The sequence below is a fragment of the Phoxinus phoxinus genome, assembly GCF_949152265.1.
Source record: "Phoxinus phoxinus genome assembly, chromosome: 8".
Classification (NCBI taxonomy): domain Eukaryota; kingdom Metazoa; phylum Chordata; class Actinopteri; order Cypriniformes; family Leuciscidae; genus Phoxinus; species Phoxinus phoxinus.
The window spans coordinates 35,301,208-35,318,707 of record NC_136883.1 but is presented as its reverse complement, the minus strand read 5'-3'; the positions used below and the strand labels follow the sequence as shown (position 1 = coordinate 35,318,707).

At 38.2% G+C, this 17,500-nt stretch overlaps 1 protein-coding gene across 1 annotated transcript in view; it reads left to right on the top strand.

Moving 5' to 3' along the window:
- Positions 1–17,500, top strand: part of tmem91 (transmembrane protein 91) — a 56,684-nt gene that overhangs the window by 27,579 nt on the left and 11,605 nt on the right. Inside the window, exons 5-6 of the mRNA XM_079621603.1 lie at positions 12,858–12,954; positions 13,052–14,286. Coding sequence (XP_079477729.1) covers positions 13,888–14,286 — 399 coding nt within the window. The 5' untranslated portion in view covers positions 12,858–12,954; positions 13,052–13,887. The remainder of the gene's footprint in view (positions 1–12,857; positions 12,955–13,051; positions 14,287–17,500) is intronic.

Genomic DNA, 17,500 nt, shown 5'->3' with positions numbered 1-17,500 from the left:
GCTATGATCAGCTGTTCGGCTGAGCTTTCCATGTTGTTACGGAAAGGCCGCTGGTTTTTGTCACATGACCTGTTGAGATGCTTCTATTATAAGCCGCGCGCCTACATTTGAATTAACTAATTTGCACGCGCATAAAACGCTATATGTGAACGGCCCCTAAAGTGGTATCGTGTGCAATTGTATCTAGTTTAAAAGGCCTTTTAAATATGAACGCAGTTTTGGATTAAATAAAAAGACAGTCAAATAAAATAAAACACGTTTTATTTCCTGTTTAGTTGGTAACACTACAATAAGATACCATTCATTAACATTACTTAATGCCTTATCTAACATCAACACATTGAGTGAACAATATATTTTTACAACATTAATGTATGTTTGTGAATGTTATTTAATACAAACACTTGATTGTTCATGAACAGATAAAACTTTTGATTTTAAAAATGTATTAGTAGGCTATTTTTAAATGACCCCAAGGAGAATAATTGCTTCAGTGTATATAACTATTGTTAGGTCATTTTATTTAATGTTATCTAACAAATGGATATACACTTTAATATATGCAAATTTAATCTAAATTAGCTTTGGTACCGAAATTGGTACTGAGAACCGTGGATTTTCACAGGTATCGTTACCGAATACTGAAATTTTGGTACCGTGACAACACTGAGTATCTGCACTTTATTTCCATGTTTATTTTATTTTATTCAAGCTCAGCCCCACATAACCTCAGTGAGTTAACTTAACTGTGCACTACATTTTAATTTAGTTTTAAATATCTAATGCACTTTATTTTAACGTTTTTAATGTGTCCATTGTTAAAAGTTCAAGTCTACTTTGTTATGGCTGCTAAAAAATAAATTGGAAAGGAAATTTTGTATTATATTGTTTTGACTCAATTCTTCTGCTGATTTATCAATGTGATCTGATGTAAGACTACTCAGATGGCAGTCACACCGTAACTTGTATTTTATTTTGGTTTTACATTTTTTGTTAACTGTGTGGAATATCGCAATATTTATCGTATCGCGATGTATCGTGATGAAATCGTATCGTGATCCATGTATCGTGATGCGTATCGTATCGTGAAGTCCTTGCCAATACCCACCCCTAGTTTGTACAGCATAAAAATCATTATGTGTATGAAAAGTCCCCATAAACCCTGGAAACCCAACATTTGTGTGTGTGTGCGTGCGTGCGTGCACGCGTGTGTGTGTGTATTATGAAATGTTCTTATTATTGTTAAATTTTACATGCATTGAATTGTGTGTCATTGGGATAGGCATTTGTTTGTTTGTGTGTGTGTGCGTGCGTGTGTGTGTGTGTGTGTGTGTGTGTATATTCGTATTATGAGGTGTTCTTATTATGAATGGTTCTTATTATTGTTCAATTTTACATGCATGGAATTGTGTGTCATTAGGATAGGCATTTGTGCATGCGTGCGTGCGTGCGTGCGTGCGTGCGTGCGTGTGTGTGTGTGTGTGTGTGTGTGTGTGTGTGTGTGTGTGTGTGTGTGTCATTTAATCTGCTTCTGTCAGTCAGAAAGTGTTTTTCTGTTACTGTGCGTAATTATTATTATTAAACTTTGTTCACTCCATTATTTTATGATATTTAATAAAAGCCTATACTGCACAAGATTGTGTTGACTAATAGGCTCATAGAATTTTCAACACAAAAATATAGTTTGCTGAGTTGCTATAACCTGTTAATACGAGACAGAAATAAACGTGTGTCTTCCACGAGCAGTGTGACACAGGCTGAAGCTATAGATCTGAAGTATGTTCCTCTACCACATCCAACTTGAGTGTCAGCAAAAAGCCTGGAGGCTTGTTTGGGTCCTTGTTTGCACCATGAGGCTTTTCATTTAAAAAACATTCCCTCAGGCAATATAAAGCTGCTTGTGTAGTACAGTACATACACCTCAACTACTTTACCACATAAATGGATGTGTCATAAGAGCACAATACACCAGCAGTTCTGATTGATCGCATTTTGCTCCCTATGCACAGCACAGCTATCACGTTTTGTAGCCGTCTCGGTTAACAAGCACTGGCATGAGATGAGAAGACCCATCTCACACTAACTGAGGATGAAAGAGGTCTGAACCAGTGGCTGAGTCTGAAACACAAGGCCAGTCAGTCTGACTAAACAGATTTTGTATAAAGGAAACTTCGAACTGGAACATAAATAACTAACGTGTGCTGACGTATCTTCCCAAACGTGTAATGAGAAACTTAGAAATGTTGTCAACAAAAGAGACGCTTTAAGGGCTCCCTGTAGTTTTCAGCCCAAGTAAAAGCTGTGTGCAGGTTTAACGTTTGAAAATGAAGTAAGACAGCCATAAATATTAGTATTGTAATTTTACAGTCTTTTTCTTAAATAATTCATTTTCTATTTTACAGGGAAATACTATTACAGGTGAAAAAGTTGTGCAAAAGTTAATTTATTTCAGTAATTCAACTTAAAAGGTGATAATATATTATATAGACTCATTACATGCAAAGTGAGATATTTCAAGCCTTTATTTGTTATAATTTTGATGATTATGGCTTACAGCTTATGAAAACCTTTTCACAATTTTCAAATTTTGAATTTGGGGTTTTCATAAGCTGTAAACCATAATCATCAAAATTATAACAAAAAAAGGCTATATATATATTCAACATTTGTACATGAGAAGTTGTATATTTCTCCATCGCTTTTAGATCTGATTCGATTATGCTGCTCGCAATGCTTCATGGGACTGTAGTTCTTTCCCCTCACTAAGTCTTGTACCTTTGTCATTTTGTCCTTCAAATCAAAGTTTGTAACGTTATGATTCACCTCGTACCTTTTTTCATGGTGCATGGCTTAAAACTCTTTAACAAAGACTTCCTATAGGAAAAAAATTCTGGAAAAAATACTTCCGGAACCAGCGCCGCTGAAAAAGGGGGCGGGAACTGTTGACCTGTACAGAGAATCAGTTTTATACTTTTATACTGCTCTGTAATGGGCCGTACTCATGTTTTTTCATTCCACTATACTGCTTTTCCACTGCATTTCTGTGTAAACATGCACGTGATGGATGTCTTTGACCGTACAGATACAGTCTCCCCATACCAGAGTAATAAACTACGGGCCCTATCTTGCACCCAGCGCAATTGACTTTGTACACCGACGCATGTATCATTCCTATTCTGCACCCGCGCACAGCGGACGTTTCCCTCCACAGACGCACGTCGGTAAATTAGTGAATGAACTTGCGCTCCCGGGGGCGGTTCAGCGAAAAGAGGAGTGTGTTCCGGCGCAAACGTTCCCTGGTGCTATTCTGCAGTTTGAGAAAACAATTCCGCCACTGACCAGGAGAAACATAGTCTACAGACAGTGGCGCGTTGCGCGTTAGTCATATGCTATTTTAAGGCCGCGTGCTTGGCCATTATGTAGCGCGTGAACAACGCACATCCACTTTGATTCTCTAATATAAACAGATGCAGCAGTTTTCATTTTTGCAAATCATACATTATTACAAGGAAACATATGAACACACGAGGGAAATCATTGTTGTGTCCGTGAAGATGTGAAAAAATAGGCATAAATCTAGATTACACATTTACCCAAATTATTATACGCCTGTTTAACCAAAGCTAATAGGGAGGGTTTCTCCCATCATCCTCATACAATGTCACTTCTCGGTCTTTTACGGCCTGACGAGAACGTCGGTCTCCTCGGCTGTGAACCGCTCCTGGCGTGCGCCGGCAAACCCGCCGTTATAATAGCAATCCGCCATGGAACAAGCGCGCCGGCTCTTAAAGGGAATGTGAGAGGGCGCTCTGATTGGTTTATTTCACGTTACGCCCAAACCACACCTATGAATAATGAAGCTACTTCAGACCAACACATTTTAGATTTGCGCCGGGCGCAAGAGTCATTTATCCCGCCGGTATAATAGCAACAGCGCCGGGATCCGCCCACAAAGTTACTTGCGTTTCGCGTTTGATACTTGCGTTTCAGATCGTTAAAATAGGACCCTATAACTATATTCATATACAATGGCGTTTACAAAGCCAAAACATTATGAACACCTGCCTAATATGCTGTTTGGTTCTCCACGTGCGCCAAAACAGCGCAGACCCGCCGAGTCTCTACAAGAGCCCTGAAGGTGTCCTGTGGTCTCTGGCACCAATATGTTAGCTCCAGATCCTTTAAGTCTGGAGCAATGGATTGGTCCAACTTGTTGGTCCAGCACATCCCAAGTGAGATCTGGGGAATTTGGAGGCCAGGACAACACTCCTCAAACCATTCCTGAACTATGTGTGGCAGGGTGCATTATCCTCCTGAAAGAGCCCAAAACCCTGTCGCCAGTGTGTGGTTTGTCCCTCTTCGGACCAGACCTCAACATGTGGCCTTGTGAGGAGATGATCAACATTATACGCTTCACCTGTATAATGTTTTAGCTCATCAGTGTACATGCTGCTACTTCCAAGTTATAGAAACCCACGGTATAACCACAGCAATAACATACTTTTTATCAGTGCCTTTTTTACTAGTACCTTTTCTCTGGCTCTACTCCCTTCTTTTCCCTGTCATTTCCGCTTCTCTCCCCTTGACGCTCTCTATCTCTCTATCTCTCCCTTGAGTTGTGCAGAGCACTCAGTGTTTCAGAGGAGCCATTTGCACATATCTTAGCTGGGTGATTTCTGTCATCCCTCCGGCCCTGTTGTGCCTCACACCAGCTGTGTGTGTGTGTGTGTGTGTGAGAGAGAGAGAGAGAGAGAGAGAGAGAGAGAGAGAGAGAGACGCTGTAGGGGGATTTCCCTTCCATGGACCGTGTGTGTTTGTCTAGAGCCATGAACTCTGTGTGTCTATGTGTCTGACTCTTTCTCATTATCTATAATCTGATTATAATGGGACATCTCATTATTCTTGTTGATCCACTCGGGTGCAGAAAAGGGCACCGGGGCTTGACAGATCTATACTGGTGACAGTAAAGAATGGAAGTCTTCTTTCATCTAATTGCACTGAATTTCCTCTGTTTGGGTTTGATTTCTGGTTGATTTCATTGATTTCTTATATGTCTGGTTCTGGTTTCTGAAATCTTTGTTTCGCATGTTTGCTCTAGTTGCTGTTGTGTCCTAAAGATGAGCAACGCTGCTCTCGCAGACAGTATCCGGATGTTGGGAAGGCATCAAGGCATGTCCGAATGCAATCTCACACATCCTGTTGACGAGAGATGCCTTCATACGGATATTGTTTGAAGGCAACATATATCCTCCACTGCCTACGAGATCTCACAAACCTGGGCGTGCAATTCGAGGGTTAACTGAACAAACATTGATTAAAAAATGATGTGCTCAGTGGAGCAGTTGAAAAATAAATGTCTGTTTTTGTAAAAACTTTTCTACAAGGGTTGCACGATTTGGGGGAAAAATGTAATTGCGACTTTTCTGATAAAAATTGTGATGTCGATTAAAAAAGGCTTTAGGTTTGCTGTGCTTGTTTATAGGGCTGCACAATTTGGCCAAATAAATAAAACATCATAAAATAATAAAAAAGCAATATTTGTTATTTTGTTTAATATTTGTACTTTTTATTAGTATTATTCTTAAATACTAAATGTTCTATTTTAAAGTGCAATATTACTATACAGGTGAAACTCGAAAAATTTGAATATCGTGCAAGAGTTCATTTATTTCAGTAATTCAACTTAAAAGGTGAAACTAATATATTATATAGACTGTAAGCCATACAGTCATAAGTCTGTAAGTCTGTAAGCCATAATCATCAAAATTATAACACATAAAGGCTTGAAATATCTCACTTTGCATGTAATGAGTCTATATAATATATTAGTTTCACCTTTTAAGTTGAATTACTGAAATAAATGAACTTTTGCATGATATTCAAATTTTTCGAGTTTCACCTGTATATAAACAATATATTTTAAGTGTATTGCAAAATATGCATATATACACATATTTAAGAATGTTGAGAGCTTAGAGAGATCAACTAGATTACATCATTCGCAGTGGGAGTGGGCGAAGCTATTTTGGCTTGGTTGTTTTTTTCGACTCACTGATTGGTGTAATTTTCTGTACAGAATCATATAGATAATGTAGTTTTTCACTAGGAAGTCTGCTGTTCAATGCGATTATTTAAAAAATAAGCTAAAATAATGCGAGCAGACGGCTTCAACAGAAGCAAATACCATAGACTAATAACCTCATAGCTCACAAAACATGAAGTTTTACTTCCATAACCCGATTGTTGCACTATATACCATGTTGCGGCCATAGTACTATTGTTACAACAATAACAGTGAGCAAAACAGAGAGAGAAAGAAGGTAAAAACAATTGAACTAGAAAGATGATTGATAAATGAGCTCATTTCTAAACACACACACACACACACACACACACACACACACACACACACACACACACACACACACACACACACACACACACACACACACACACACACACACACACAATGCTGCGATGTAAAAACACCCCTCCATCAGTGAAGCTCAATTCCTTTTTCCATTATAATGTCATTTAGGGAGGAATTATGTATCTTTCCATCCTGAGTATAATGTGACATTGCTGGGCTCAAGGAATTATTGTGCTGGAATTATATCAAGGCTCACTTATATAAGCAGAGACGTACAGCACAGAAATGACGAATCGGACTTTGGCTCATTAATCTTAGGGAATGCATTCATAGTATTAAAGTCGACGTGTTTTCATATAGACCTATAGACTGAGTTAATTTCTGCTTTAATTAGCAAAACGCAGCTGTTCTCCATCATCCTTTATTTCAGTCGTGAAGGGTGTGTGTGGGTCTGTGTGCTTCATAATGCCTTTCCATCAGTGTGATATCTGTCGTCCATCAGCTTGCTCACTGGCACTTACTGTCTCTCTGTCCTCTATCCTCTGTTGCTTTGTTTGTGTGGAAGATTTAAAGACGGCGGAAATACATGAAATATAAACAAATGTTTTCTCCTTAGCAGTGGGTTTCCTGTCTGAGCTTCTAATCATGAAAAATTACAAATAATGACAAATTATAAATGATAGTATTGCACTTTAAAAAAAAAGAAAAAAGAGATTGATGTTTGTTCAGCAATACGGATGCATTACCGGTAAATAGATCAAAAGTGTTTATAATGTTGCAAAGAAATTATATTTCAAATAAATGCTGTTCATTTGAACTTTCTTCAAAAATACCACAAAAATATGAAACAGCACAACTGTTTTCAACATTGATAATAATCAGAAATGTTTCTTGAGGATCAAATAAACATATTTGAATGATTTCTGAAGGATCATGTGACACTGGACAATTCACAGTAAAGCCATCAAAATCTTTCTGTAAACATTGCTTTGTCTGATGTACACACAGCAACACTGGCTCAACCAATAGCGTAAGTTGGGGGCGGGACTATCAGTTTGTTTGACCAATGGCAAACGGGGGGCCATGTTCAAGAAATCTGCTTGGAAAACCGTTATTATTATTTGATTTTTGTTGCTATTTTTCTTATTTTTTTTGACAATAGTGGTGAACAAATTACTTAAAACCGTAAAAAAAACGTTTTTTTTTTTTAAGTACAATAAATCCTCTGTCCCTTTATAAGAACATCCATAGTGGACACACATTACTTTCTTATGACAGATTTTTTGGCTGTGTGGAATCTCGTTTATAAAGGGACCCTGAGATTGTCGGTTAAGCAGAAATAAATGCTGAACCGGCTAAAGGAATCAAATAAAAGACAGAGGTCAGTTTTAAACAACGCAAAAAGAAGATGAAGTAGCAAACGTGTGTGAGAGAGAGTTATAGAAAAGGAAACCGGAGCAGGAGAGAGAGGTGGTTCTCTATAAAAGTGCTGTGGCTGATTTGCTGTGCTGTCCTTGTAGAGCTCCGTCCAACTGACCGTGTGTTTTATGTGTGAGGCAGAAATCAGGCTTATAATGCAGCTGACAGCAGTCCTTTTATGGGTTAGCAATAAAGCTGAGTGCATCTCCTCTGGAATCAAGCCATCCTCGCTTAAAGGGATAGTTCACCCAAACATTTAAATACTGCCACCATTTACTTTACATTGACTTTTCTTCTTCTGGAACACAAAAGAAGATATTTTAAATGATGTGCTTTTGTCTCGTTTCCACATAATGACAACAAATGGGAACTGGAGCTCTCAAGCTTCAAAAAGCACCATAATAACATCATAAAAGTGCTCTATTTAATTATTGTGCTATATCACGTCTTCTGAAGGCGTATGATAGAAAAAAAAGATGTATTTAAAGACTGAAAACATGTTTTGGGAGTTTGATCATGTACTTCCAGTCAAAAGTTTGGAATAATTACGTTTTTGAACGAAGTCTGCATTTTATTTGATAAAAATACTTAATATTTTGAAATATTTTTAGGTAACACTTTACAATAAGGTTTCATTAGTTAATATTAGTTAACTACTTTAGTAAACATGAACTAATAATGGACAATACTTCTACAGCATTGAAACATGTATGATATTTTTTATTAAAAAATCCAGACGTTATGTATCATGGTTTCTATATAAAAATGAAGCAGCACAATTGTTTTCATCATTGATGATAATACGTTTCTTGAGCAGCAAATCATCATATTAGAGTGATTTCTGAAGGATCATGTGACACTGAAGACTGGAGTAATGATGCTGAAAATTCAGCTTAGATCACAGGAATAAATTACATTTTACAGTATATTACAATAGAAAACGTTCTTAAAAATGTATAATATCACAGTCAACTTTTTACTGTATTTTTGATCAAATAGACAAAATATACTTTTAAAAACCTTAAAACATCATATTATTCCAAACTTTTAATTGACCGTGTATGTTAAATTTTTACCTTGCAATGTTTAATCAAAATGTCAAACTTAATCTTCTGTTGAAAACTTCAAACTTCTACAATCATTTAGTCCACTTAAACCCGTCCACTATCAACTGCAAATTGATCTTCAAATCAAAATGAATAGAACCAAGTCTCCGCTTCCGCTAATCTTACATTCAGATGTACGTCACAATGCAAAAGACGGACATCTGTCATTGCATATCCCACATAAGACAGTAAGTCATGCAGGTTTGAAATGAGATGATGTTCTGGTGACCTGTCCCTTTAAGAGCCATACACAGTGTGGATGTGTGTGGGTGTAGGTCTGATGTTTGTGGCCCTCTCCATCCAGTGTGTTTAGAGGTGCACTGCAGTACTGTTGATGTCAGGGAGACCGGGATCTGCTCCTGAATTATCACCCTGCCGTTCTGTCGGCGCTCAAGAGCTCGGCCACAAGCGGAGGAGGAGAACGACAGGAGAGCAGAGCAAAGCAATATGAAGCAGAGTAATGCAGGCTTCAGCTCTATATCCAGACCACAGATCTGCACTCGACCCGAACAGTCTCACGCGCTGCTCCATATATCTTCATATGGTAATGGATAGTGTATAAAATCAGATGCAATTCGATTTTGCTTCAACTTTATTGATCTAAGTGCACCACCATAGAGTCAATTACTTTCTTTATCATGCCACTCTATGTGCTGCTGAAATCAGATTTGCTTTTTGACTTTCTATTTGAGGGAAAGCACCTGAATATATGGCCGTGGCTGGGAAAAATAGTCCTTATAGAAATAGAAATATTACATTGGCAATTAAAACGTGCTGTTTAGAACCAAAACAACAACAAAAAACAGCGTCAAAACCTTTAACCAGAAGTGACTGTCATCTATGCCTTCCAAAAAATTATCTAATGAGTGGGCAACTTTATGAATCAATTTTTCATCTCTATTTGTCAGCTTTATTTTAAAAACCGCATACAAACAAGTGACAAAAGCAATAACACATACGGATTTTGTTCACCAAAGCTCCATTTATTAGATCAAAAATAATATTTTGAAGTATTAAAATTGACATTAATATATTAAAATATTGAAATATTCAATATATTTTTATCTGAGAGCAAAGCTGATTTTTTTTTTGGCTGCCATGATCACAAACATTCTAATATTCTAATATGAAAAAGATATGCAATTTTCTTTTTCTTTTTACAATATACTTTAATGAATAGAAATAAATAAAAAACAGCATTTGTAACATTGTAAAAGTTTTTACTGTCCTTTTAGGTGATTTAATGCATTCTTGCTGAATAAAGACTTTTAATGGGACTGTTCATCCAAACGTATAAATTTACTTTTCTTTAATGTGGAACACAAAAATGACAGAGTTTAAGCAGAATGTTCAAGCTTCAACTAAAGAAAAGACAAATATGCTCAATAAAAGAATCTGAAAAGTTAAGGCAATATTCACAGTATAACTTTGTGTGAGGATGAGGCAGAAATGATCCACTGAAAATCTTGCTTGATATCTGTGGCCATCATTCACTTTTTATTATATGGCAAAAGAAGAGTCTGCTAAACTTCATTTGTGTTCCAAAGAAAGTTTCGAAAGCTGAATAAATGACGACTGAGTCTCTTTATAGCATAATCCTTTATATTACACACACACACACACGCACCCCAGAGGGCAAATGATTGCCTTGAGCAAAACGTTAAAATCAAATTTTAAATAGCTTTTTTTTTCTAATGCAGTATTCTTGCATATCATTAATATTAAGTATGCTAGATCGCTTTATCAAAGTTTCAATTAACACTTAGCAGAATCCATTAACAACTAGTTTATTTGATGCGGCGTGCATCATAACCCTAAATCCATTTACATACTAAATGATAAGATCCTCATGAATGCCTCAGGTAAACCTCGAACAGCTGCAGAGATGAAGTCAGGTGTGACAGGCATGCAGAGGACTGACTGAAAACAGCACAAGGTTAGCAATGAGAGACAGACGCTCACCTGCACCAGATGCCCATCACTCTGAGACCGTCATTCTGGTTTTCCAGGGTGACTGACAGAGGGACTTCTGGGAAATGTGACAGCAGATTCTGATCGGACCAAGTTGCTCTCTTAAACACCCACTGACTGAGACTCTTCAGCCAATGACCGATCAAATACAGGCCTATATCAAGGGTAATGGCAATCTGAGACTCTTAAAGGGATAGTTCACCCAAAAATGAAAATTATGTCATTAATTATTCACATGTTGTTCCAAACTGCCACTTTACGTTCGAAAATCGATCGGACCAACCAACACAAGTTTCGAAGACAAAAACAGGGAATCGATTTTAGCCAAATATGTATGTAATTTTAAAGGGGTGGTAAACTGCCATTTTCACAAGATGTAAAATAAATCTCTGATGTCCTCAGAGTGTGTGTGAGAAGTTTTAGCTCAAAATACCCCACAGATATTTTTATATAGCATGTTAAAGTTGTCACTTTTTGAGGGTTTGTAAAAACGCACCGTTTTGTGCCTGGCCCTTTAAATGCAAATGAGCTGCTGCAGAGGGCGTGGTTTCAAGAGCTCGTGTGTGTGTGTGTGTGTGTGTGTGTGTGTGTGTGTGTGTGTGTGTGTGTGTGTGTGTGTGTGTGTGATAGCAGCTGCGATTACCTCACGCAGACACACTAAAATGACAGAAACTGTTCTGTCTTTAATGTTAAAACGGAGTCAGACAAAGATGGAGAGACTCAAGAAGACAACATGTAGAAGCAACAGGACGTCTCTGAATGGTTAGTTGATGAATTTATGTTGCTGATGTGAAGTTAACGATCTTCAATTAGCATATTCTGTCACGGTAATCTATAAATCGCTCGTATAGGAACTGTTGTGAGATGCACACAGAGTGACTTTCTATTGCATGTGAAAAGACGGATGCTACAGTTTGAACTGACTTACAAATGTGCTCGACTACAACAACTCTTCCTCTTCTCAACATGAACTGTGTGTTCAGGGGGCGGGGCTTATGTACATTTTAGGGTTGGTGATGTCACTAACCCGGGAGGAATGTCTCCTAGGTTTAAAACTTGCCCCATTGAAGTCAACAGGGTGCAAATTTTAAAAAGATAATAACACGGTGTAGGCAACACCGATTTTTGTCGTTGTTCTTTGTATTGACAGCACTCCAAATTTACAAAAAAATGAGCTCAATGTTAAAATTGACCGGAGTTCTCCTTTAAAGGTCACTGCAGTAAGGGGACACTATCATAGTAGAATAATAAATGCATGACAATGTACACATTACAATATACAATGTATTCAAAAGAGTAATTGGTTAGTTAAGTAAACCAGAGGCTATCATGGGGAAGAAAAGTTGATAATAATCAAAATGGCTCACGTCATGATATAACAAACGAGTCTGACTGACGAAATAAGCAAGGTGAAGGGAATGTCATAACCACATCACAAGCTCTATTTCACACTGATGCTCTTATGTAACCATAAGTTTACATTGGAAATATCTTCTCATGAATACACCGCCTGGAGCCGCAGACCTGGATTGCTCCGCGGCGCTGGATTCAGATGGCAGTACCGAGGCTGTTTTTAGGTGAGGGCCACAGAGATTTGTATGCAGAGCGAGTAAGTGGACTAGATGACGTGTAACGCGCCACGATCCGCCAGAGGGTCTGCTCTCGAACCGTCATGCCATCTAACATTTTTAAAGGGAACTTGGGCCGCTGCCCTCTCGTATTTCCAAAGTAACGAGTCTTCTGCCCTCTCACTGGTGCTCTTTGCCTTCGAGACAGACGTGCTCTTCAGAATACACCGCTTAGAAGTGTTCAGAGGCAGATGTCGAGTACATTAGTGTCCGTTCCTTTGGCACATACCATCCTGCCACTCAAACATTACAACAGACTGGCCCTTATAAAATAGAGACACTCGGGGATCACTTATCGGGAGCTTTTTTTTGTGTGCACTGAAGCTAAACGCTATTTCTGACTCTGTTCTCTTCTTTTGGCAGGCCCGTCCAAGTGTCAACATGAGGGGTGAGAGGTGCCGGACACGGCTCTGAGAGACTTCACTCGACTGGGAGAGAGCGCGGCGCATTAAAAATACAGGTCCCCACTAGAGCTTTCACGTCTCAGCCAGTGCTATAAATCAATACCCAAGCACTTTGATTTCTTCATCAAGACATTTCTACTCGGCTACAAACAGAATGGGTTTCTTGAGCACTTGCTGACCAGAAGCCGCACTCCAGAGGATACTATTTTTGTAGACGTCTGAAGTCTCTGAAAACACACCAGGAGACAAAACGGTATATATATATATATATATAGGTGCATAGCTGATAAAGCTGATAAGTCTTTCAACCTCCTGTCAATGCTTTTCTTTTTTTTTGCACTTACAGTGACACTTCCTTCAAAGCGTTTGGCACTTCAGAGAATATTCCTATCAGCTTTGGTCTGTCTAATTCACAGCTATTTTTATTCCACTACATATTTAGATAAAAGTCTCCCATTACAGAATTCTGTTCAAAAATATTTCGGTCCCCTCGTCTGAATGGGTGAGAGCAGAAGGGAGGTTCACGCTTAAAATCCTCACAATTTCACAACCCGTCTACAGTCGGTTGCTAATCACGGTGTTCCATCATCTAGAAATGACTTCCATCTTTTTTTCATGCAAAATGAAGCACATTAGCATATTTATGGGCTGAGATATAACCAATCGTGTACAATGCGCTACATGGATCTTGCATTCAGTCATCAAGCGAAGAAACAAATAGCTTCTGACATGTGAAGAAAATGGAGTATGCAAGAGCTCTGTGCACTTCAACACATGCACTAAAATAAGTGCTCTCGGAGGAGATGGAGGAGCACATGAGTTCGTTTTCCAGCTAAGTTTATGCTTGAATCTGTGAGAAATCGACCAAAAAGTCTTCAGTTTAAACTGCTGTGTTGCTGCTTTCACATAAATGACATATTCTTAAGAATACAACTGTTGGCCAGATCAGCCAGAAAGCATCAGTTGATGTCAAATCCAAATCTCTCAAAATGGAGAATTTGGATGAACTAGAACATCCATTATTGGGCGACAGCCCCAAAAACTCAAGCGGTGGTGGACTGTTCAAAGGCATATTGATGAGGAACGAGGAGGACAAAAGACTGCCCCCTCTGGACTGGAGGAATTATTGCAGTTCTACAGATGTTCAACAGCAGCAGCTCCTGGATCCGTGTTCATTGCCCAGCACTCTTGAGACTCTTTATCCTCCTACTACTATTTGGGCCGCTGCTGACTCCCTGGGCATCCACAGTAAGGAGTATCTGGAAACCACGTTTGTGGACATTGGTCCCGGTTCACCATTGGAAAGGAAGTTGCTTGCAGAGACAAGAGATGTTCATAGTGTGTCCTACAGCATAGAAGATGGGGACGACCTTTTGCCAGACTTTGAGGTAAGGCTTTTATCTCCAGAATACAAGACATGGGTGTTTCTTTAAAGGGTTAGTTGACCTAAAAATCATTCGGTCATTAATTACTCCCCCTCATGTCGTTCCAAACCCGTAAGACTTTCGTTCATCTTCAGAACACAAATGAAGATATTTTTGATGAAACCTGAGAGCTTTCTGTCCCTTCATTGACAGCTAGGCAACTGACACTTTGACGCTTCAAAAAATTCATAAAGATATCGTAAAAATAATTCATATGAATTGAGTGGTTTAGTCCACAGTTTCTGAAGAGACTTGACGGCTTTATATGATGACCAGAGTGAATGAACATATAAAAAGTCATCAACTCACACATCAGTTGTGGTAAACAGAAGCTCAATCATGTTTGCTTGACGCGTGAGGAGCATTGAGGATCATTCTCGTGTTACGCAGCACGTTTCAGCTGAAAGAAAGCTCTCAGATTTAATCCAAAAGATCTTCATTTGTGTGGGTTTGGAACGACATAAGGGTGAGAAATTAATGAAAGAATTAAAATTTTCGGGTGAACTATCTTTGTAAAAAACAGTGCACTTATATGAATGTTTAAATACATATAGTTTGTGCTCATTTCACTATGTGTATAACATTTTTTAAATGGAATAATTCATTATTTTTATAAGGCAGATTCATAGTTTAAGATTGAAAGAATGAGATCATGATAAACAAATACATAAAAGGCATTTGAAAAGTATAGCAAAAATTATAAGTGAAGGCAATGTAAAAACCTGTGACAGAAAGTTCCCATATATGGCCTAGAGACTAATGTTCAAAAGTTTGGGGTCAGCAAGATTTTTTCTTGAATAATACTTAGCAAGGATGCATTAAATTGATCAACAGTGACAGTAGAGACTTCTACAAAAAGTAGATTTAAAAAAAAATCTATTTATTCATCAAATAATCAAAAAAAAAAAAAAGTATCACGGTTTGCGCAAAAAGTTTTTACATATTACATATTTCCGACTCTGAAGAAAAAAATGTTTGCCATCACAGGTATAAGTAACATCTCAAGATATATTAAACCATAAATGTTACTTTAAATTTGAATAATATTTGGACCCGGGTTTTTTTTCCCTCTCAATTTGCCGTGCGGTGGCTGGTGGTTTGGTTTTCCATTTTGGCTCATTTCTTCCTTGCTGTTGTATTTGGACTCTGAAGAGAAGAGTGAACTGAGTTCATGCCAACTCACTCTCTGTTTACTGGATTCACAGTTGTTCATTCACAGTCCAAATCCTCATAGCTTTCTGCATTTGAAAAATAGAAAATCACCTCGCCGTTAAGCCGTGCATTTCCTCTAATGCTCTGGATATTGCAGCACAAATGTGGAATTCAAATGCTGTACAGTCAGTGATCGGTGAATGAGCTTTTAAATTGAAAAATCAAATGGCATGAATAGCAGTGGGGGATGTGAAGCGCGGACATTGGCCTTCAAACCCAGCATGATTATCGAAAGCTCTGTGTTCACTGGCGTGTGAATAATAATGCCACTATGCTGATGAGCTCCATGCCAACTTCTATTTCATACACCAGCAAACAAGATCCAGCAAAGATTCAGATTACAGATTCGGCTTACCCCCTAATCATTTTGATCGATGGCTTAAAAAAAAAAGGTGATTCTTTACCTGTGACAGCCAAGAACACATCAAGTATCAGACCATTTATGTCTGTCGAAAAACACCACATGCAGCTCAAGCCAAACATACTCACACACTTAGCATTCTGCGTCAGAGCACAGAAGCATTCCTCTGAAAAGCGGCTTGTCACATAGCGCAAACACTCAGTCCCTTTAAAAGAGCACTTGAGGTTCTCTCTGTCAGCACTGATTACACATGCTGTCATGCCATCAGGGCTTTTCATCAGGAGGTCAAGTGTAAAACTGCTGCCATTTCAAATATTTAAAAACCGGTTCTGAGCAGAGGCAGTGCTAACAAAGAGGAGAAACCACCGCGAGTCCGGCAAGCGCGCTTTACGAGGACCTGCTCTACTATGACACGGCATTAATAAAATATCACTCTATTTGAATACCAGAAGGCGCTTAAAAGTGATGTGGGGCATGGTAGCATGATTGCAAGGCTACTCTTTGAAATATTCATACGCCTTTATTTCAAATGGCTGTGAGGTATACTTTAAAATGCATCGTGAGATCTCAAACTTTGATATCTGACCGTATTTGACAGGAACTTGACCACTGTTAAAGATACTTTGAAATTGTGGCCAGACAAGTGCTTGGAAGTACAGATTATATTGCATCTAATAGATTACGTTACTGATTTTGTAATGTAATTTTGAAAGTTTAAAGGAATAGTTCACTTAAAAAGGAAAATTCGTTCATCATTTACTCACCCTCAAGTTGTTTCAAACCGGTATGAATTTTCTGCTGAACAAACAGGAAGATATTTTGTCGGTAACCAGACAGTTGATGGACCCCGTTGACTTCCATAGCTGGAAAAAAAATACAATAACTGTCTGGTTACCGACATTCTTCAAAATATCTTCTTTTGTCTTCAGCGGAAGAAAGGAATGACACAACTTGAGTAAATTATGATAGAATTTTTTTTTTTCAAGTGAACTATTCCTTTAAAATCTCCAATACAGGTCAAAGTTGGAGCACAAAAGCATTACAATGGTATCAGTGAATCATTTATTTGATTCGTAATTCATTTTTATTACTAAATCTGACTTCTCAATGCTATATATGGGAGAGAGGAGAGAGTGTGTTTTAATATTGCCTCGGATGCACTCACAGCGCTGCAATAAAATGTGATGAAAAATACAGCAATATAGCATTTTGTCACGCTACACTGCTTTATATTTGAAAAAAGTAGCTTGTTTAGTTGCATCATGCTTTTAGTAAGTTACTGCTCAGAACTGAACCTGACTGGGTTTTGTTTAGTGTACAATGGAAAGCTTTAGATGCTTGTAAGTGTCATTTTTCTTCCCTTTTTCCTGTACTTTTTTTAGTCCATGAATCCTTTTCACGGTGAAGTCAGTGAAGTACAAAACACATGACTCGCATCTGAAGGATGTAAACACTGGTTGTAGAGAAAGTGAAATGAGCAGAGTTGTCAAACACAAGACACAAATTGAAAACACAGCTCTTTTTTGAAAACATGAGTCAGAATTCGCCTGTAGGCTTGCAGCACATTTGGCATAACCTCATTCAGTCACATTATCTTACAGGAAC